Source organism: Mus caroli, unplaced genomic scaffold (assembly GCF_978045245.1).
Source record: "Mus caroli unplaced genomic scaffold, Mus_caroli_1 scaffold_14, whole genome shotgun sequence".
NCBI classification, from domain to species: Eukaryota; Metazoa; Chordata; class Mammalia; order Rodentia; family Muridae; genus Mus; species Mus caroli.
In genome coordinates, this window is record NW_028227269.1 from 87,785,546 (window position 1) to 87,809,692 (window position 24,147).

The window sequence follows — 24,147 nt, forward strand, 5'->3', positions numbered from 1 at the left end:
TAATTGTCCTTCAGCTTGTGTTGTCAGTAAGCTCGGAGCTTCTGTGAGATAGCTTTGTCACAGCTGCCTAGAATCACAAGGCAGGCAGGTAGCTTGAGTTGAGCTAGGACCTCACTTGCTGACTGAGAGTAGATGATATGTTCTGCTAAAGAGCAGAACAGAACTCAGAAACTTGGGAACATGTTCCTCCTGCATGACAGAGTAAAGTGGCTTTAAGAAACCAGAGTAACTTTTCCCTTTTTTCCTGCCTCATTTCTGATTTTATAGGGACGATGGTGGGCGACCACACCCGCCTGGAATTCCACAATATTGAAACTGGTATCATGACTGAAAAGCGTTACATCTCCGTGGTCCCCTCCAGTTTCATTGGCCATCTACAGAGCCTCATGTTCAATGGCTTACTGTACATTGATTTGTGCAAAAATGGCGACATCGACTACTGTGAACTGAAGGCTCGCTTTGGACTGAGAAACATCATCGCCGACCCTGTCACTTTTAAGACCAAGAGCAGCTACCTGACCCTTGCCACCCTACAGGCTTACACCTCCATGCACCTCTTCTTCCAGTTCAAGACCACTTCAGCTGATGGCTTCATTCTCTTCAATAGTGGAGATGGCAATGATTTTATTGCAGTTGAGCTGGTCAAGGGGTAAGTAGGAGAAACCTCAGAGTGATGATGGCTATCTTCACTGACACATTTTGTAAAATATGGCTGTGAAGAAAACTGTCCATTTTACTCCATGACCCCTGCCCCTGTTAGTACCCTCCTTGCTAACAAAGATCCACAAAATGACTAGGACTGGAAAAGACATGGACTTCTAAGATTATTTGAAGAAATTCTACTAGGTTGATTTTTTTTCATAAAGATTTTAACTATGAAATGTAGTCCTTTGAAATTATAGTGGGGTAAGCTCATTTATATAAACCATAGCTATGGTGTGAGTTGCACCCATCTTTTGAGTATTGCTAATTAAAGTTAGGAGATGCATAATAAGAAATGAAATCTAGTTATTTTTCAATACTACAATTAGCATTACAATTATTATTTTGAGAGTAGAGCATGGATATAGTCCCCTAGGACCCAAAATTATAAAATTGAGTTTCTTGAATTTCAGGAAATTGCAGAGTTCAACATTATAGTTTCTTAAACCTCTTTTCGACCCCTCTAGTATGCTACCATAGTATTCACATAAGAACAAAACCAGAACTCAGGATGCTCTAGCTGGTTTGCTAGTGTGCTTGTCTAGCACGCAGAAGGTCCTGGGTTCAACCCAAGCACTGTATACACTGGGTGTGGCAGCATATGCCTGTAAATCTAGCACTGGTGTGGTAGAGACACAATGATCAGTAGTTGAAGGCTGGTCTCTGCAGGGTAGCAAATTTGAGGTCAACCTGGGCCATATAAGATTTTGTTTTAAACACACAATACCCCGATCAATAGAATTCAATTCTTTGAATTCTTTTGTTGTCCTCTAGTATTTTGTAGGGTCCTAACTGTAGCATTTCATAGATCTAAGTATTACTATGGAGCATTAGACTTTGGGCTAGGTGTGGGTACATGCCCATAATTCCAGCACTAGAGAGTCTGTGGAAGGACGATTATGAGTTCTAGGCTAACTTGTACTATATTATAAGTTTTTGACTTAAAGGAAATGAAAGAAGACTCTATGAGTCTGGGAATATGGAGTTGAAATAATGTATGATCCAATAATTATTGGTGATTTTAAGTGCATTTAATTGGTATGCTATGCCAGGAAAGCATGGGAAATATAAAGACTCCTTAGTTTTGATATGTATGTGATTGCCACCAAACTACTTCATGGACCCTGAAGCGATCATGTGCTCTTTTGTCTCTTGCAGGTACATACACTATGTGTTTGATCTTGGCAATGGTCCCAACGTGATCAAAGGCAACAGTGACCGCCCCCTGAATGACAACCAGTGGCACAACGTGGTCATCACTAGGGACAACAGTAACACCCACAGCCTGAAGGTGGACACCAAGGTAGTCACTCAGGTCATCAATGGGGCCAAAAATCTGGATTTGAAAGGTAATCCTTATATCAAAATTGTATCTTAGAGCCCATCTTGCAACACAATGTTTGCTTCCACAGGGAAGCTCCAGGTTAGGAATTTGAGCCGTATCTTCTGTACCACACAGATTCCATTTGAAAATTATTGAATTGTACCATAAGGCCATTTATCCAGCTTCTATACAAGACCCCACTTCAAAAATGCTTCCTGATCTCTGATGATATTAGGAATGTCTTTGGGGGGTCCAAAAGATGAGCTGATTGGGGGTCCAAAAGATGAGGTGGTAAGTCAAGGTCTTGTTAAATCGTAGGTGTGTCCTCACTAGAGAGGGAAAGTATTTGGCTAAGTCTTTTCTACCTGGGTGACATTGTCTCAGCGATAGTCACTACTGTGTAATAATACATATACAAAAAGGATGCAGTTGTTGTTACTCTCATTATGCATTATTAAATGCTTGATGGGATGTCTGAAAAACACTCAGCACATTATTTCTAAAAAGCACTTAAAAACTACCCAATAAATGGTTGTGGCTGTTTACAATCTTGTTAATCTTTACTTCATTTAATTAGGTAGAAGCTACTTTGTACAGTTGATATGGTGATTCAAACTTTGTGAGATGTTGGACACAGAATGAACGGCCTATAAGAAATATTTAGTTGTTTTTTTTTTATTTTAGCAATTTATACATTCTGGAAGTTATTCTTATTTTAGCTGACCCTTCCCCTCCCCACCACGGTTGTATTATGATCATCTAAGAAACAGTCTAACATGTGTAAGCATTAGTGGACATGGCTGCCACATTCTTTCTCTACTCCGGCTCTTTTACTGTCTTCCTTCCTTTGTAGGTGACCTCTATATGGCTGGCTTAGCCCAGGGCATGTACAGCAACCTTCCCAAGCTCGTGGCCTCCCGGGATGGATTTCAGGGCTGCCTGGCCTCTGTGGACTTGAACGGACGCCTGCCTGATCTCATCAACGATGCTCTCCACAGGAGTGGACAGATTGAGCGAGGCTGTGAAGGTAGAACCTCTCTTCTTTCTAAGGCTCAGCCTTGCCACAGCACCAAGCCCCCTTGCTGCTCTGCCAGTTCCTCTTTCCTCAGTTTACCCATCCTCAGTCAATCTCATCCCCCATCCTACGGCGCATCCTCATCGGTGTCCTCTTGTCACTGGTTGAGTATGCTGGACATGTGCCACGAGCTTTAAGAAGGCATGCTGGCAGACGTCCTTTCAGGGTCGCATACTTGGTGGTGAAGTACCTTCCCTGTCACGGGCATCAGACTTCTCCCAATTTGTGCCTTTGTTTTCAGAGTGGCTCAAAGAGCCCTAGAGATTTCTATTTCTATTTTAATAATGGTAAGGACAATGCAACGAGTCCACATTGATGTCACCAATTATTTGGTTATTTGACACAATTTCATTGGGAGGCAGAGAAATGATGTCCCACTGTCATGATGATGGAAGGGAACTAGTATTTATTGAGTACTTGCTGGATCAGGCTCTGCTTGTCAGTCCTCAGGGTACTGTCAAGGAATATCCTCCATTCCCACATTCAGAAATCCTGGATTAAGGTTCTAGCTGACCTTTGGTAATATACTTAACCATTCAGATCTATCTTTTCTTTCTCTGCCAAATGGCAGAATAATAGGCCCTATCAAAAGTTGTATGAAAAAATTCTGAAAGATACCAAATGCCTGATACATAGTGGGTACTGGATAAACGTGGGATTATTGTTCCTGGATATTATCTCATGCGAGACACATACTAGTGCTGCATGTTTACTCACGCTGCACAACAACCATGCTCAGCCCGTTTCTGTAGATGGTGAAAGTAATGCCTTTCCAGAGCTGTTGGTGACTGGAAGATCAGCTTAGTTTTGGCCAGTAGAGGGCAGCAGTGTACACATTCTTGAGTTCATTCCTGCCCTCCCTTGGATGGAGAAATAATTGCAAATCATCTACAGGCAAAGGTGATGCCTAACGGGTCACCAAGATCTACATCTTCGTTCCTCTGGCTGAGTCTAATGGTTCTTTGTGCAACGTACTGTGTTTCCTTGCATCCATCTTTCAGTTTCCATGTCAAAACTGTTCACTTATTTCCTGTGTTCAAGTTCATGAACACTGCTTTTGAAGCAGCTTCCATTTGAGTTATCTCTATCCCTTGAAAGCAGTTTTGCAAACGCTTCTCAGGTCAACTTGTGCTACAAAAGATGTTTGCCTTGCCTGAGTCAGTTGCCTGGTACTAGTGTCAAAAGGATCACCCCTACAATCTGCTTCCCGGTCTCCTTTAACCAAGACAATGTTTTTAATTCTGCAATTCTGATGGCCATTAAATATGGTGTGTGTGTATGTGTGTGCATGTGTGTGTGTATGTGTGTGTGCATGTGTGCGTGTATGTGTGTGTGTGCATGTGTGCTTGTGTGTGTGTATCTGTGTGTTTGTCTGTCTGTCTGTGTGTATGATGGGCAAGAGGTTAAGCATCAAAAGGCATTCGAGGTAGACATTTTGTGTTTTCCTGAAAATGCTGCACAATTTCATTCAACTTGACCATTTTTTTTTTGGACTTACTGGTCTACTCAGAGTTCTTCAGATGGTAAAAAAACAATGCAGGGAAAAATGACGTATTTGGCATTCAAATGAGTATCTTACTTTAGAAGGCTTTGGGATGACAGGAGTTGAGCTTCTCTCAGAATTATCATATCAAGTTAAATTACAATGTGAAATTACATATTAAAAACAGAAAGCAGGGCTAAGGGAGATAGCTAAGGAGTTAAAAGCAGTCGTGTTCTTCCACAGGATGCAAATTCAACTCCTAGCACCTTTATTATGTGACCTATAACACTGCATCCAGTGACCCAATACTTTCTTCTAGCACTGCATTCATGTTTGCTCTCTCTCTCTCTCTCTCTCATACACATGCATGTGTATGTGTGGCACGCACACACACAGACCCACACATACCTTCACACACATTTGAAAAATAAAATCTTTTAAGAAAAGAAACCATCAAGTTCTATTTAAATAGCAAGTTATTCGTAATGTGTCTTATGTTATTCAGATTGAACACTTAAGAATCTAACTCTCTCACGCTGTGTTAACCAATAGAACTGTAGTGTAAGGGATGGGGAGATGGCTTGGCAGGGAAAGCAAGTTCTCTGTAAGTATGAGCACCAGAATTTAGATCCCCAGCATCCACACAACTGGGGAGGTCCTCAGCATCCTACCCAGCTGGCTAGGTCATCCTTAGTCCTAGGCCACAAGAGACAGAGACAGGATGTTTGGAGCAAGCAACTAAGTATATTAGCTGAATCAATAGGCTCCGGGTCCAAGTAAGAGATTGCTTTGGTAGGGAAGGCACAAAGCCATTGAAGGAGATGCCTGATACCAACTTCTGGCCTCTATATGCATGTGCTTTGCACACACAGCACCTGCACATATACTCATCCCACATACATGCCAGAAAAAAAGGAGCGAAATGTAGCACAAGTCACACATGTGACTTAAAATTTCCTAAGAGTTATATTTCAAAATGTGTAGCATAACAGGAGATTCGTTTTCATTATATATTTCACCTTAGTTAAGCGAATTTTCCCAAAATATTAGCATTTTAGTGTATGTCATAAAATGACGCGTGAGTATTGTATATCCTTTTCATTGTATTAAACCTTCAAAGGCTTGTGTACTTTGCCTTTGCAGCAGCCACTAAGTTCAGGCCACACCCATTTGAAGCTCTCTTGCCACAAGTGTGTCTGTCCGGCTGCTATATTGGAAGCACAGCTCCATAGAATGTGAAACTTGGAGTTATAATGAAATAAAGCAACAGGACTAGAGAGAAAGGAAGTTTAAAGTAACGTCTACAAAAATGTAAAGACAGAAGGGAGGAATGAAGCCCACTCGGGAGAGCTTTAGGGGAAGCGGTGAGAGCTCTGGCAGAAGGAAATTACCCATCACATTGGGGCAAATGTTCCCAGCTCTTCCCAAAGCTCTCCATCGGCTTGGGTGATTCACAACATGCATTATGGCAGACTCTAGCCTTTCTCTAAGTACTCTGATTGTTCAAAGCTGGATACTGTGACTTGATGGCTCTCCCATCCATCTATGGCAAAGCCCGAGGGCCTAATCGCATGCACTCTATTGCCATGGAGATAATTATGATGGTTGCCCACCGAGCATTAAGACTTTCCTACTGGGTGGGATGAAGTGGAGGCTGAGTGCCAAGGGAGAGAGGAAGGTCCCTGTTTATTGTACACAAATGACTTAGATAATTAGCTTAAGTGGCAAGGAAAAATGGCCAAAAAGTGGGTTAAGGCATAAATTACTATCATTGGAAGTTTGCAGCATTGTGAATAAGACCCCAGAGAAGATCCTGGGCGCCTTTTTAGGGTTCTGTGGAAATGACACTGTAAAGGATAGTAGCAAAGCCAAACAAAGGACCTTCAACCCTGTAGAATCTACAAAGGGTTCCATTCTCATGAGTCTCTTGCACATAGCATGTGGCTCCTACGAATATCTTCTGGTATAAGGCACATGGCATGCACAGGAAAGAGAGCATGTAATTTGGTATTATTTCTTCATAGAGAGAGTAAACAAGGTGGGGATAGCTGTCTTTACTGAAAAAACATGACTTGGTTCTATTTAAAATGGCAAATATGTTATGTTTTTATATATTTATATAGTTTTAGCAGTCTAAGATCTAATATAATTTCTTGCCAAAGTCGCTGGCATTGATATGTTAAGATCCTTAAGGAGTAAATGCACTATTTTCCCTTTACCTGACTTCCAAGAACATATGTAAGAAATTATAAGAGTTAGAAATTATTTTAAAATGTGTGAATTTGACATTCTTTGGTTCTCAAATTGTCAATTTATTTAGTAACTAAGAATGATCTGGAAGTAGGTTTTTAATTTATGTCTATGATTTAGAAGTTAACTCAGATTTCCACTCAAATTTTAGCTGTGACATTTGGCCTCCAATTTGGGTCAGGATTTGTTTTGTTTTGTTTTGTTTTGTTTTGTTTTGTTTTGTTTTGTTTTGTTTTGTTTTTAAGTAATGCCTTACTTCAAACTCAGCTGATAAATACCTGTTGAGATCAACTTTGCTATAGAGCCTGAGGCATCCTGAGCAGAAGTGCTATTGCACAGTTGAGGAGGGGAAACATCTGAGAGAATATACCACGTGCTTCATTTTGGACCTGGCATGAATCAATCAAAAAAGGACATTCATTTTGCCTTTTTGCCCACAAACATTTGCTTATATTCCTACAAATTAAACAAATTAAGCTCTTTGGTGTCCTCAATGAGTCATCTGGGTAGAAATGCATGACTCTGGTGCCATATCCCTTGGTGGCATTTTCAAGGGTAGAAGGGGACTGGGGTGGCATAGTGACTCTCCTATGCTCAACTCCTAAATATCCCAAAGTATTTTTGTGGGCTTTGAGTGTGCACATGTGTCTTCCAGTTTGGCCACATGCTGCTGTTATCTCTGGAGTGAATGCCTTGGGGTTGGCTGTGTACCTGTGGGAAGGCTGTCCCTGCCCGTCGCTTGTGCTTTGTCAACTTCACTGTCTCCCTGTCCTAGCTCTGCTGACTTGGCTCCCAAGAGGCCCTGCTCTGCCCTGGTCTGTGCATCCTTGTGTCTGTGCTGTCTCTGGTGACTTTGTAGAGCATTTCAAGTGTCTGTCTGAGTGATGTTGGCTATGCAGACTGCATTTTTTGTTTCTGTAATGTTAACCAGTTGACTCTACTCTAACTAACCTTTGGTTATTGTTTTCGCTTTTTCTGTTCTTTTGCTAACAAAGTTGCGTTGACCAAAGCTGACCTGCAAGGTAGAGAAGGCTCTTGTACCACTTTGGACTGAAAGATGCCCTGTGTGACCCTTGGTATTGTTACATTAGAGGGTTTCTAGCTGTCACACTTCTTAGACAGCAGCCATTGTTGGGGAGGGGGCTGAAGCCAGTGTTCTTCCAAAAGGGTGACAGAAAACCAAAAAGTACACATGAAATATTATTGTACAAAGGATATGTCATGGGAATAAGAACATGACCCCATTCTTGGTGGGACCAAAGAGATTTGAAGCATCCCATGTTATCACTGTTTTGCAATAGGATCTATTCTGGAAATAATTAATGCTTCTCCCTGTATTTACTATGGAGGGTCTGGCTCCTTTCAAGTTATTCAGCATGGATAGAAGGAAGAACTTTGAAGAGGAAGAAACGGCCACTTGATTTCTTAATTTATTACTCTCTAGGTCAGGAAGGTCATTTTCTAGAGCAGGACATTTAAGTGCTTGGACCTTAGGAACGACCATATCATTTTCTCTCAACTCATTTTAAAGAAATATTTTAGGCACGTGGGAGATATTAATGCCATTAACACATCGCAGAGATTTATATTTCCTATTGGGGATTTTGGTTGAGTACTTTAATTTTCTGTTGTGTGATCTAAGCAGAAAAAAGTACTCTTGGGGAAACAGAGGGTCTGTTGGCTTTATCCTGAATATCTTACAAAGGACGTCTGCCTGGGAGATGTCAGTGAATATCTGCGGGAGAAGCCACTGCTGCTGTCATTCAAAGAGATGCCTTGCAAAGTCAATAATGGCCCTTCATTCCTGTTGGGTCAGGGTGCTTTGACTCAGAATAGCAAGGGAGGAACAGAGCATTTTAAATGTCTTATAGCAACCAGGGCATAAAGCCTCAGATAGCCACTACAGATTCTGCAATTAGACCAAATTGTGAGAAGTAATGAAGGCAAAGGTATCTTTTGAAAGTTATATTTCATCTCTAGGATCATTTCCTTTGCTGTGACTTCCTTTATATGCACCACGTGGGTAGATATCCTAGTGTCTACCTTTGGGGGTAGGGGACAGGGGAGACAGGGACAGCACACATACATCAACTAATAGTGCCATTAGATTGGGTGCAGTTCTTTTCTCTTCATCTCTTCTTAGCAAATTGAAATATGTCCTGGTATATATTACAATTTGTGAAAAGAACATACCTTGAACTTCAAGCATGCTTTGTAACAGCGTTCCATTTTAAAGCAGGTAGCCCTTTTGGGTAATGTTTTAGGCATTAGGCTCAATTGTCGAAAAAGGGACATATTTTTCTGGAAGTGGAGGAAAAGCAGAAGGAGGAAGAGGAATCAACGACTGAAGCTCCTTTGGACCAGATTTAATAGGTTAAATGAGAAAACTATATATTATCCTCAATTTTACTGTTCTTCAAAATATTAACTATGTAGATTTTGAATTTCTAGACACTGGCTCAGAGGCCCTCATTAGGGACTCTGTATGTGGCAAAATCATCTTAAAGTTACTCATCTGCCTTAATTAACTTCTCTCCTTGCTGTGAAAAAGTATCTGACAAAGGCTGCTTACAGAAAAGGGGTTTCATTTGGTGCATGGTTTAAAAACTGTAGTTCATTCTGGCAGGGAAGGTGTGCTGGCAGTGTGAGGGGGCTGGTCTCACTGCACCCCTAGTTAGGAAGCAGAGAATTGATGGGGCGTTGGCCCAAGCTACCAGACCATAAACCTGGTGCTTCCAATAACCCATTTCCTCCTGTGATGGTCCCGAATATTCTTCCACTTCCCCAAAACTGCCACCACTTTGGAGCCAAGTGTTCAACCTTGGGGATCAGGGAACATTTCACATTCAAAACACAAAGATAGCAAGATAGAAACATGGTGTTTGGCAGTCATACAAAGGAGTGGTTGGTCTCTTTATTTATCATAAATTATCTATCAAGTGTATACATATTGGGGAAGAGAAGACATCAAAATATCTTAACAGTCCCCTTTTACAAGAGCCTAGTAAGTAACTTAACTCTAGGATACAGTCATTTTTCAGTTTTCGTTTTCTTGACAATAGTGGATAGATATTTCTCATAAGCTGACATATTCAGCAGTAAACTGTGGACAGAGATAGTTTGTAGCATTAAGTACCAAGGGCAGTAAAAACACAATAAAGGAACCAAGCAGTTTACAATGCAGAGGCAAAATGACTCTAAAATGTATATTAGAATGAGCTATGAGGAGTGACATTTGTAGTCTGGGTTAATAATCAATAGTTTAAGCCCTCCTGGTTGTGTTATTGGATTGTGTTTTATTTACTTAATTAAAAAAAAAAAACAACTTCCTTAATGACCATGCTGCTTGGTTTAGCAGGGGGAGTTTCAGCTATTCCTGTATATCACACATTTATCTAGGAGTGTAGATCATGCTGTCTACATATCAGAGAAGCCAGGAAGGCAGCCAATAATTACATTGCAGAATGAAAACAGCTATCCTGGAGTTATATACGGTACCATGTGAGGAGGAAGGAAAATTGACTAGCATGAATGGTTAAAGGTAGTCAAGGTGAGTGTTTTAGGATAACTTCTCAGGCAGAAGTTTAACTGAGGCTAAGTAGCAGGTATTTCTCAGGTGAATTTATAGAGGAAACTCATTTAAAAGCTTGGCTGGTACAAGGAACTAAAGATTGTCCAATTAAACTGAAATAATACACATGTGGAGATGTGGCAGATGATTCTGGATCAGGGAGTGGGGAGAGAGTAGCTGAGGTTCCTTGTAAGGAGTTGGATTTATCCTGAAGCTGCTATAAGGGGGGAACTGGTATTTGAGTCTGATTTGTATCATGTAAAGATTTCCTGGCCCATTCTTTCAGAGTAGAAACTGATAAGAAAGATAGGAACTAAAGACAGAGATGAAGAGGAGAAGAGATGGTGCCTATTCCACTGAGAAGGGACAGGTTCCTAGGCTCTGCTACTCTACTGTCTAAAGAAAGGGGAAAAAAGTTCCCTCCCAGAAGATGCTCAGGGTATCCAGGTTGAAAACAAGCTCTTTTTCCTTCTTGTGCTTGATAATAGAGACACATTATGATAAAAGATTGCAAAGAATCTATGAGCCTCCTTTATCCACACCAAGATCTATATGAGCTCGTTGGGGAGGCTATGGGTCCTACTCAGTGGAATAGAGGTGCCATCAGTTTGAGAGGTTTTGTCTTAGTCATCCATTCATAGCATGGTCATCCTATGGAAACATATTGATCATTCTTTAGGTTTTCAAGGTAGATCTCACCAGAGAATAAAAATCTCTCTAAAACCTTATCTATATAAGAAAGGAGCAAAACAAAGAAAAAACAAACAAGCAAGCAAACAAACAAACAAACAACAAAACCGTGGGAAGTAGAGAACATGCTTCATCCAGCCAGACACTTCGTCAGAATCACTTCTTTATGTTCATCGTGGCTTTCCTTAACAGGTCTTATTTTTAGAATTCAATGACTTCTTTACTAGAAACCTTAGCTTTTCTTGTTCCCAGATAGTAAGCAAGAAAGTGATGGTTAATTAGCTCAGGGTGACAGGGATTATATGTTTGCTATTTGTAGAAGGTTAATATCTTGGGGTTTGAATGCCTTAAAAAAATCTGAAGTTCTTTTAAGGCATTTTCAATTTTAAATCTCATTTTTTACATTATACTGCAATGATTTATTGACTTACGTAGATAAGTGGTATGTGCGTGGATATGTGTAGTATAGTTCAGAAGATGATGCTTGACAGCAAGTTTTCACCTTCCCTTCTGTGGGTCCTGGGGAAGAAACCAAGTGTCATCAACGTTGCCCATTAGTGCCTTTACTCCCACTAAGCCATCTCATTGACCCTCTATTAAGGCATTCTTAGAAGGCATTGACATTTACCTTTCATTTGTGATGGACATTTTAATTTTCCAATTTTGCTACAAGCAATGTTCTTTACCTTATTTTCCTCAAAGCTAAGGGCTGTTTCACATTCTCTGTTATATTTTATGTAATGAAATATGTCACCTGACTTAAAAGAAATCATTTCTTCAAAAATAGTTTGCCTTATGGGAAATAATAAGAGGGATAGGAATTAAGCTGAACATCCCATAGCAGTTTTGGTTTTGTCCTTCGAGGATGAGAAATTATGTCAATATGACCTATTATTTATATAATATGTTGTGTTTCTGAGTATCTCACCAACTTTCCACCTAACTAAAACAGGAAGAAAAAGCCCAATTTTTCCCTTCAAGAAAACTGACAATGTCATGTATTGAAAGTTGCCAAGTTCAGGAGAATGCTACAGACATGTAAATTCTATCATGCCATTCTATGGCCTATACCGTTAATCCTATTTATAAACTTTACATAAGTTATTTCACTTAAGCCTCACCACATGAAGTAGAATCATTTATATCATAAATATGCAGAAAGTAAGTTTAGATAGGCCACATTTATCTTGATAGTAAATGCTAGAACTGGTTTTAAAGCTACATTATTTTCTACTATACCATAGGTTTTAATTTGTGTTTGAGTGTACTGTAGGTATGCAGATTACAGAGATACTAGAAAGTATCTGAATGACTTTAAGCTGGAGAGAGTTTTTATAAAATATTATTTTAATTATTTCTAATACTATTTACTCAATGCCCATTATCCCAGTTATGCTTCCCATTGCTGTGATGAGACACCATGACCAAAAGCAAACTGGGGAGGAAAGGGTTTATTTTAGTTACACTTCAATATCCTACTCCATCAGCAAAGGCAGTCAGGGCAGGAACTCAAACAGGGCAGGACTCAGATACAGGAGCAGGTATAGAGGCCGTGGAGGAGTGCCGCTAAGTGGCTTCCTGGAGCTGTTTGTTTGTTTGTTTGTTTGTTTGTTTGTTTGTTTGTTTGTTTTTTATAGTACCTAGGACCACCAGCCCAGGGGTGGCACTACCCATAAGAGCATGGACCCTCCCACATCAATCACTAGTTAAGAAAGTGCTTATCCTGTATTCCTAAAGCAAGATTTTATAGAGATTTTTTCAATAGATATTCCCTCCTTTCTGATGACTGTAGATTACACCAGGTTGACATAAAACTAGCCAGCACACCATTCTACCATTCCTCCTTCCTTCCTTCCTCATCCTCTTCCTCCTCTTCCTCATCCTCTTCCTCCTCTTCCTCCTCTTCCTCCTCTTCCTCCTCTTCCTCCTCCTCCTCTTCCTCTTCCTCTTCCTCTTCCTCTTCCTCTTCCTCTTCCTCATCCTCTTCCTCCTCTTCCTCCTCTTCCTCCTCTTCCTCCTCTTCCTCCTCCTCCTCCTCCTCTTCCTCTTCCTCTTCCTCTTCCTCTTCCTCTTCCTCTTCCTCTTCCTCTTCCTCTTCCTCTTCTTCTTCTTCTTCTTCTTCTTCTTCTTCTTCTTCTTCTTCTTCGTCTTCTTCTTCTTCTTCTTCTTCGTCTTCTTCTTCTTCTTCTTCTTCGTCTCCCTTTCCCTCTCCTTCCTCTCTCTCTCTTCCTCTCTCTCTCTCTCTCTCTCTCTCTCTCTCTCTCTCTCTCTCTCTCTCTCTCTCTCAGACACACACACACTTTTACCTACCCTATATTACCCCAACACAACACTAAATCAGTGCTGATGGGGGAAAAATAAAATCTGCAGCATGGGTACCAGAGGAGGTTGAAACTTTGGATGTCCTGATGAAGCTTTTCTCCCCAGCAGCCTCTGATCCGTGTGGTCTGCATATAACCAGCAAGATCTAAGACAAATGGATTTGCTTCATGTGTTGATTTTTGTGATGTATAATGAGGCCTCAGTTTGCATTTTTAAAGTCACTAACTTTAAGGTCTTTGTTCTTAAGAAAGGGAGTGATGTCATCATTGGGTATCTATGGTTCAGACACCCCAAGAATAGGGCCATTGAAGCAAGAAGGATTATGATAACAGCTGACTAGTCTTGTCATCCCTCCTCTACTTGGGGCAGTGTGAACTCCTGCCTCCTCATTGCCATGGGATATTACTTGTCCTCCCATTTAAGCATGGGATTTGGTTCATGAATCTTTGATGACTTAGGTGTTCTGTGGCCTGTTCCATAACAGAGGTTCTTAGCAGTTCAGCAAGGCAATTGACAAGACAAAACACGAGGTAGCTTCCAATGGGCCATCCTAGGATCATTATATACCACTAAAGTCAATACATGAAACAAATCCATTTATATCTTAGATGTTGCTAAGATCCAACACAGACCATAGATCAGAGGCTGTTGGAGCAAAAATCTTCATCAGCATATCCTTTTTAGACCTATGTTGCAGTATAGTATTCTCAGTGTATCACAAAGGGGATGAAGTAGCTAAAAACCACTGAAGTGTCACTGAAATTGCCACTAATGTGTTCCTGCTCATCATGCTGATTGTACGGTTTTATCAGCTGCTAACTGAGAAGCCATGAGCAACTGAACATTGGTAAGAGAGACTGTGTTGCCATATTGAGCACTGACATAGCCCCAGTTCTACCTTCAGGGTAGAAGCTGATGCGGGTTCAGCAGCATTCACCAACAGTAAGTTGGGACATTGAGAAATATATTTGGTGACATTCTGCTTAGGCACCGGAAGAGAACAGTCCATTTTGTTACCAGGGTAATGAGCTTTCTCATCTCAAGGGTCTGTAAATATAAAATATTCTCTGTTAACTTCATTTTCTAGAACATGAAGAGGAAGTGACAACATCAGGAGGCACGTGCCTCGGAGGTATTTTTGGAGAGGATTGGTTTCCAATGAGATCATGGGGCAGTTCTTGGAGAGAAAAAAAGATTCCCAATCGAGATGGATCCATTAGTGGCAGCTGTCAGATTATCATCTAACAACAACAGAATGGAAGAAACAAACAACGTTATTGTTTCCTAGGGCAGTGAAAAATAAAGCTAGAAATTAGACAGCCCACTAATACCATGTCATGCTATTCATAGCCATTGTCATGTTTAGTCAAGGTTAGCTTCTATCAAATGATGGGAAACATTGTTGAAAAAGTTCCCAACCCACCATCATGACCCACATGGCACACTTCTTTAATTTCATTTTTTCTAAGAGTTATTATTCATATGGAGCAAATATTTAATAGAACATATATGTTCATTGAATACATGGCCATAAAATATACTTTGCTAATAAGTTACTAGAGCTACTATCATTTAGAAATGTTGTTCTATATTTAACTCAATTTTCCATTTGACATAATTATTTCTCACTGTACCTGGGTATAGTGACACAAGAGATTCCTATTTCAATATATGGTGAACCTGAATGTATCTACATTTTTTTGTTTGTTTTTGTTTGTTTGTTGAGACAGGATTTCTCTGTGTAGCCCTGGGTATCCTTGAACTCACTTTGTAGACCTAGCTAGCCTTGAACCCAGAGATCCACCTGCTTCTACCTCCCAAGTGCAGAGATTAAAGGTGCCCAGCAGAATGTACCTCATTTTTAAATTAGAAGAAAAATCATGGTCTACCAAATACTACTTAAAACAAAACAAAACCCTCACTCAATCAATCAATCAATCAATCAAACAAACAAACAAACCAAAAACGGGCTCCAAGCCCAAATTTGTTTATATGGACTACAATTAATATATTCTAGAGAAAATTATTTTTCAGGAAAAATTGGCTTTAAACACTAATGAAATATGTCTTCCCCTTTACCTCTGTAGCTTCCATTCTTCCTTTTCCCTCTTTCTCTCCCAGCTCCTCTCTTTCTTTCTTGCCCCTCTTCTTTCTGATGGATTTTTGTTCCATCTTTCCTTTCCTCCTTTCTTTCTTCCATCCCACTCACTGGGCTTCCTTCCCTCCTCATAATCCTTCATTCATTCACTACATACTCAGGAGTCTCCACTCCATCTATAGGTCCCAAACCCATGGGTTGCAACCCTTTAACAAATATCTATCTCCAAAAATATTTGCACTATAATTCATAAAAAATTTGGTAAATATAATATACCAAAATTATATTATGAAGCAGCAACAAAAATAACTTTATGGTTGGGGGCATCACTACAATATGGGGAACTATATGAAAGGGTTGCAACATTGGGCAGGCTGAGAAATATTGTTCTAGTCCAAATGTTACATTAGAAATACAAGGTGTAAATGAACCAAATAGGACATCAGCCTTTGACGGACTAAACAACCAATTACTACTATAGAATCACTAGAAGAAAACATAAAAAATGCTCTATAACATTTGTTTTGGTGAGGTTTCCTGCATAATACTGAAAATATGGAGAACAAATATATATGTGTGTAAATATACATATTTATAAAGAAATTGGATTACACTAAACTACAAAACATTCACATAGCAAGAGAACAATAGAATATGGACACAACTTGTGGATTATGAAGAAACATTTGCAAATCAAATATTTGTTGATAGGTAAATATCTCAAGTGTATAAGGAACACAATCAATCAAGTTGCTGACAAAAAATTGATCCATTGAAAATATGGACAAAATATTTAAATACCACTATGTATCATGAATGTAAAAACCTTTTCACCTCAAATCATTGAGGAAACAGATGTTAGTTTCCTCATAACAAGTTAGTAACTCATATCTGTTAAAATGACTGTGATGGAAAAAAAATGATAAATTGGCAGGAAAGTGGAGAAGAGAGAATCATTATATGTTGTTGGTGGGAATGTAAATTAATACAGTAATAACAGAAAACAGTATGGAAGTTCTTCAGAAAACTAAAAATAGAATAAGCATATGATCTATCGATACTACTTCTGGGCACATATCCAAAGGAATTAAAATCAATATGTCAAAGAGATGTCTTTATTCTGATGTTCACTGAAACATTGTCTATAATAGCTAAGAATTAGAAATGAACTAGGTGTGGTCATCAGGTAACCGGATAAAGAAAAATGACTCAGATGAACATATTCAACCTTTAAAAAGTGAAGTACTGGGTTAGGGACATAACTCCATTGATAAAGTGATTGCTATGCAAACACAAGGACCCGAGTTCAAGCCCTAGAGCCCTTCTTTAAAAAGTTGGGTAGGTATCTGGAATAAAAGGGTAGGCAGTGAGTAGGATTGAAATACATTGTATGAAAATGTCAAGGAATTAATAAAAATACTACAGAACAACAAAAATATTACAGCAACAACAAACAGACAAAACATCAGGGTGTGGTGGTGAGTATGTGCCATAAGGTTACTACGAAAGGGGAAACAGGCAGATTCTTGAGGCTCTCTGGTCAGCCAGATTATACTGACTGTTGAGTTCTAGGCCAGTGATAAAGTGCATGACACCCACAGAAAAGTATCTGAGACTGATCTTAAACCTCATGCACACATGTGCACTTTTATCCCCAGACATGAACGTACCTCTATGCATACACACATGCACACAGAAAAAGAAAGGGGAGGATGTATTCATGACAATAGTAATGAAAGTGATAGTGCCAAGTAAAATTAGTAATCATAGAAAGACAAATATGCAATCTCATTTGCTTAGAATTTAAATAGTTGCAATGGCAGACACAGAGGCAGGGAGAGGAGTTGGATATAGAGAATGGATTGATCCAAGGCTTCAGCTAGACAAAAGGACTAAACCTGAGTGATGAATTGCATAGTTTAGTGATTATAGAACATTACAATGCATTTGAATGCTTTAAAAGTTGTAATGGAGCAGATTTAAATCTATTTCTAATCACACAAGAAGTTATCATCATATGAGGTGATGGATTAGTTATCCTGAGTTAATTGATTACTCTAAGTTTTAAATATATAAACAAAGTAACACATTATGAATCATACATATGCAAGAATTATCTGTCCATTAGCAGAAAGCATTCAACAAATAATTTAATTATAGGTCATGTAATTGTTAAGTAAAACTGGCAGGAAGACCTGACAATGGAAAGGGTGGCTTGAACATGCTCTCTCTGAGCTGAAACTTGAGCAAAGGATAAGCATGGGTTTTGGAAATCTGCATGAGGGGTTGCTCACCCTCTGGCTACATCAGGGGCAAGAGTAGTTGAGGATCAAGATGGGCTGCAAGTCTGGAATAATAGACCTGGAACGTGAGACAAGGTGTTAGAAGCTGGTACAACCACTCGGGAAGTGAGTTTGTTGGTTCCTTAGAAAATTGGACATAGTACTACCTGAGGACCCAGCAATACCACTCCTGGGCATATACCCAGAAGATGCTCCAACATGTAATAAGGACACATGCTCCACTATGTTCATAGCAGCTTTATTTATAGTAGCCAGGAGCTAGAAAGAACCCAGATGTCCTTCAACAAAGGAATGGATACAGAAAATGTGGTACATTTATGCAATGGTGTACTGTTCAGCTATTAAAACAATGCATTTATAAAATTCTTAGGCAAATGGATGGATCTGGAGGATATCATCCTGAGTGAGGTAACCCAGTCACAAAAGAACACACATGATATGCACTCACCGATAAGTGAATATTAGCCCAGAAGCTTGGAACACCCAAGATACAATTCACAAACCACATGAAACTCAAGAGGAAGGAAGACCAAAGTGTGGATACTTTGAACCTTCTTAGAAGGGGGAACAAAACACCCATGGAAGGAGTTACAGAGACAAAGTGTGGCATAGAGACTGAAGAAATAACCATCCAGTGACTGACCCATCTGAGGATTCATCCCATATACAATCACCAAATCCAGACACTGTTGTGGATGCCAACAAGTGTTTGCTGACAGGAGCCTGATATAGCTGTCTCCTGAGAGGCTCTGCCAGTGCCTGACAAATACAGAAGTGGATGCTCAGAGTCATCCATTGGACTAAGAATATGGTCCCCAGTGAAGGAGCTAGAGGAAGGAACGAAGGAGCTGAAGGGTTTGCAGCCCCATAGGAGGAACAACAATATGAACTAACCAGTACCCCCAGAGCTCCCAGGGACTAAACCACTAACCAAAGAGTACACATGGCGGGGGGGGGGGAATCCATGGCTCCAGCTGCATATGTAGCAGAGGATGGTCTAGTGGGACATCAATGGGAGGAACGATCCTTGGCCCTGTGAGGAAATGCCAGGGCCAGGAAGTGGGAGTGGGTGGGTTGGCGAACAGGAAAAGGGGGAGGGAGAAAGGGGAGAGGATAGGGGATGGGGGGTGTTTTTTTTGGAGGGGAAAGCAAGAACAGGGATAACATTTGAAATATAAATAAAGAAAATATCCAATAAAAGAAAAGAAAATACAGCTTACAAAGAAGATAAACCCAGGGAACCCCCCCCAAAAAAAAAAAAAGAAAGAAAAGAAGAGGAGAGAAGAGAAGAGAAGAGAAGAGAAGAGAAGAGAAGAGAAGAGAAGAGAAGAGAAGAGAAGAGAAGAGAAGAGAAGAGAAGAGAAGAGAAGAGAAGAGAAGAGAAGAGAAAACACCTGGAGAGCCTGTTACAACTCAGCTTCCTGATCTAGCCCCCAAGCAGTAGGACTACCTGGGGCCTGGAGATGTACTTGGCTCACAAGCTTTGGGATGATGCTCATGTCATAAGACAGTGATAACAGTCTGAATATCAGCATGTTAGAGAGGTGGGAAGGATACTGGTACACAGTGATCTGGGGACAGCTGGTAGGTAGTGTAACAGGGATAGGAGGCGGGAGACTTGCGATGAAAACCTTGAAATGAGCTCCATGTTTAGTTGTGAACTGATGTGAAGTCATTGAACATACAGCTGGATAGTGATAATGCAGCAGTCATGGTGTTTACCCTTATGGGATAAGGAATAGCTTAGAAGAATTTGGAAATGATCTGTAATTCCCTCTCTGACTCCTGAGCAACCTTTTAATAGATAAGACATAGTCTGTTCTCTTTGCAGACTAAAGTCTCTCTTTATCATTAAGGATTTAAAAGTATGAGATAAAGGAAACTCATGAATCTAGCAGTTCATGTCAGCTAGTCACATATGAAAGCAGTTTGTTTGAATGCATGTATTCCTAATGCAGAAAGAACCTCCCCAAAGCAAAATACATGACTTCTAAAAAGTGTGCACCAACTAGTCTTTTAATAAAAAGTAGTTTAAAACAGATACATAAAAAGCAGAAGATAGTAGAATGCATAATAAAATGCAAATTGTCACATAGAGACATTAATGCTGCAGATAATAAGTGTGTAGCCACCAAGAAGGAGAAGAATCCTGCATGTAGTTATTGAAGAATGTTTGATCTGGGGGCGATGTGCAGACTGGTCTTTAAAAATGGCTAAGCTATGGCCGTTAGAGGGGAGGAGAATGACTTTTCTCCAGCTTCAGTAACCATGCAAAGAATTGCTGTGTTTTCTCAAAGTTTCTGCCTTTCAAGGGGAAGCCTTCCATGTGTTTCTGATTCTTGAGCACAGTTGAATTACTAGTCCATTGTCTGGTGAGAGCTGTTTGGCTAGGGAGCCCTGTGGATTTCTCAGACACTTTTATCCTTTGAAAGAAGCTGTCCTGATTTGCCATTGTTAATGAAACTTGCAGGACACAATGCTCAAGTTTAAGACCCACTGAGAACATGACCATGTACCTCCTTTCATCTCCACATGGGGGAACCACACAGCAAATAGGAGCTGCAGAAGCCCAGCAGTGGCGCTGTTCCCTCAGTGTTAGTAATTGGCTTGAACTTTCTTATGTCATATCCTAATAGCTTTGTCTCATGATTGATGGCTTGCTCTGCTTCCACCCTTCATGAATAAATACAAAATGTCTTGCCACCTAGAAGTTGAACTCTCTCTCTTGTAGTTTATCTATCTTGAACACCCTGCCTGGTCACATTTAGTATTCTGTGCCTGTGTGAAGCTTAGCTTGGAAAATGCAAAAGATGCAGTAATAATAAATATTTTTTAAATAAATAAATATATTTTCTTCACTCTGTCAAGTGCTTTTATGCATTGATTCGTAACTAATACATTGGTTGAGCCATAGTAGCCATCTCCTTTGCTGAGAATCTTGGGGAATCTGGACTAATCCTGAATTTTACACTATTTTCTTTGTTCGCTCAGATATTATTATTGATATTTACCCCTAGGCCAAAGTATAACTTAAGAATGAAAAGAGAATGGTTAAACATTGGTTTCAGACTAACTAAAAAGAATGATATTAATGGCTGTCTATAGGGATGAGATTGCAAATCTTGTATAATATTCTTTTTTACTCCCGTCTGGAAAACAAATAGATTCCTAGAATGGCTTGGAAGTGGATATACTGGCTTATAAATTATGTACATGTACCACTATATTTAGATAGAATTAGGTAAAGACACATAAAAATAGAAATGATAATGAAAGAAAATTACCCAGGATTTACTAGTTTCTCCTTATAACAAAATAATTCTCTTGCATCTTCTGATCTAGAAACACCCCAGGGGCGGGCACAACTTATCATGTATATTAAATCTCTAAATAACAGTGTGGCATAGTGGGGTAGCTTTCAACGTATGGGCTACATTAGAATTTTTGAAGGTTATGCAGATGTATTTCTGTCTCCTTCAAAGTTTCCAGTTCAACAGATTAAGGGTGGGCTCCAAGAATTTGTAGTTCTACTAATACTCAGATGACTGTTCTAAAGACTGCACTCTGGAAATCTCTGGTGAACAGGTAGTCTCCATATTTATCTCTCTAAAATAGGCATTAGCGTTCCTAGAGAAATTTGGGGCCTTGGGTAAATTGGTTTAATGCTATAAATCTATGGAATGGAGTTTAATCATAATTACCTATTTGAGCTTCTCGGGGGACTTAATAACACAATTTACATAAATTGTTTAGCACCTATAGGACACAGCACACTTGAGCTAATTTTCCCACCTTCTCCTTTCTACTTATAATTGTAGCATTACAGAATGGACTTAGGGGCCTTTAGTTTTGGAATAAAACATTGTACATTATTTCTTTAAAATTATGAGAATAATTTTTTCTACTTTAGCATTATTCAAGTACAAATCCATGCTCCAAATAAGGTGTCTTTCTTGTTGGATGTTAGAACATGAAACTTTTAATGCAAAGTCTACCTAAAGGAGAACATGTGTTCAGCCCTCTCCCTTTTCTGTGTAATTATTGCTGGTGTGTGGCCAACTATGTATTTCTGTCATACTTGGTATATACTGAATTCTGTTGCATGTGATGGAGTTGATATTTTTGATGGTTGTATTTTTGAATGTGTTGGGGCATGATGGTGGTAGATTTAGGTGATGTCTTAGTTGATTATTTTTTAATGTTTGTTTTATTCTTCTTTCTCACCCCACACCCTCCACTTTTGTGCACTACCAGGACCCAGTACAACCTGTCAGGAGGATTCATGTGCCAACCAGGGAGTTTGCATGCAGCAGTGGGAAGGCTTCACCTGTGACTGCTCCATGACATCATATTCTGGAAACCAGTGCAATGACCGTGAGTGCACACTTTTTGTACTAGGGATAATTTCAAGTGGCTCTGAGAAATCTTAAGGGGGAATGTAGAAAATAATGGTGTACATAACTGCCCTTCATATATAAAAATGTATAATTATTAAGTATGACTCACACAGTATATTTAGTTTATGTTGAAAGTGCCTATGATTACTACTTTGTTCTTTTAGTGGTGCAGCAGGTACATTGATTGATTTAGGTCTAAGAAAGGCCTGGTTTCATGGATGTGACCCAATGCTTCTACTGAAGATGTTTCAGTATCTTGAGTATCTATCACTTGTCACCTTGTTCCCCTACCTTGCTATTGTAGCATTTTCCTAACCATGGCCCTTTTCATGATAATCAAATGCTTGAGACTTGTCAAAAGAACCTGACTAACCTGCCTTAGATGGCCCTTCTGGTTATCTGATCTTTCTAAACACAGCCTTCATAGTAGATGTGAATATCAGAATCTAAACTCATTAAAATATTTGGTTATAAAACAAGTACATAAGCTTAGTGGATTGAAAAGTGAAGTCATATTGAGGAGTACTCACAAGGGCTATCTATCTATATATCTATCTACCTATCTGCTCCAAATGAGGTGTCTAGTTACTTTTACTTGATTCCTTTTTAATCAGAGTTTACCATGTGCATAGGCATTTCTTGCCGTTTCCATTTCAATTTGGGTTTTTTGGTGTTTTAAAATATTTTCTGGAGGAAAATATTGTGTGCTAGGATACCTGCAGAAGGGCTTGGAATCAATCACTTTTGCTCGGTACTTCAGTGTTGCTGAGACTCTGGTGTCCATATGTATGATTTAGAAAAGCTATTCTACTCTGAAACAGACAGTTATGGGTGAGTCCAGTACCCAGGGGAATTGTGCTATCTGCTTTTTCTTTTCCCTCCAATTTGTCTGTGAAAGACTCACTAGGACCCATTTGTCTCCTCTCACTGGCGGCATAATGCCTCTTTATCCTCACGAGCTTATTCCCAATACGCATACATCCAACAGTAGGTAGGGAAAAATGGCCAGAAAGAGACTACACACAGAAGAGGCAAAACGGTAAGTTTCTCTAATGATCATCAGTGTCCACAACCTGCCGAAGGTATGTATAGATTTTTCTGTCATTGATTTGTTGATTTGTCATATGGGTCAAGTGTTTTCAGGTAAAGATTAACCAAGTCTCTTTCTAGGTTTCTATGATTTGTTTCTGTTTTTCCCCAGAGAAAATTATTTTTGAATGTAACTTGGGCAATTTGTTAGTGTCTAATGAAGCATTTGGACCAGAATTGGTAAAATGTTATTGCTTTTTGTGATATGAGTTTCAAAGCGTGAGTACTTGGAGAAATGTATTTTAGATGTTATATTATTAACAACATTCTTGTATCTTTTGCTCATAGAAGACTTAAGAAAGCAAACCACTCACACATTCTATTTGGCTTGCCTTCTTTGGAAGAGTGTACAAGGACTTTTGTTACCGGGTGGTGGTATGTAAATTAAGCACATAGAATTTTTATAACTGAGCAAGAAAAGTACATAGAAGTCAGATGCATTCATTGGATATGACTATGAAGTTTTAACAAAAGGCAGGCAAATATGTCAAAATACAAGGTTGACTAAAAGTATTACAATGTGTATCCCTTTATCCAATGTTTGCCATCTGAATTACTTTCAGGATCTTCTCTTTAGGATTAGCATCAGAGCCAGTTTTCTGTGCCTAGAACCAAACTCACTACTTTATCTTATAAACCATTGTTTTCTATATTGAACTTGGCGCTTTGAGTTGTAATTTGCTATTTCATTGCATAAACACTCTTAAAGCGAAACTTACTATCTGTTATTCTGTGCCCCTTTTATGATAATAAATTCATGAACCTTAGTCAATTTGAGAAGTAGAGAGAGTATTATCGTTTGTGTCACCAGAAGACTTCAATAAACTCATGTATTGTATAAAC

General features: G+C 39.4%; 1 protein-coding gene across 18 annotated transcripts in view; it reads left to right on the forward strand.

Annotated features, from left to right (window-relative positions):
* Nrxn3 (neurexin 3) overlaps positions 1-24,147 on the forward strand; it is a 1,606,331-nt gene that overhangs the window by 787,393 nt on the left and 794,791 nt on the right. For 9 of the 18 annotated variants that reach the window (XR_015045250.1, XM_085830590.1, XM_029484639.2 and 6 more), the window contains 5 exons: positions 268-649; positions 1,861-2,051; positions 2,880-3,053; positions 7,830-7,856; positions 22,073-22,192. Coding sequence is in view for 17 of the 18 variants with exons in the window: in XM_085830590.1 (XP_085686716.1) it covers positions 268-649; positions 1,861-2,051; positions 2,880-3,053; positions 7,830-7,856; positions 22,073-22,192 (894 nt within the window). In the remaining variant the exon portion in view is untranslated. The remainder of the gene's footprint in view (positions 1-267; positions 650-1,860; positions 2,052-2,879; positions 3,054-7,829; positions 7,857-22,072; positions 22,193-24,147) is intronic. The other 9 variants (XM_029484662.2, XM_085830589.1, XM_085830583.1 and 6 more) reach the window with 1 other exon arrangement.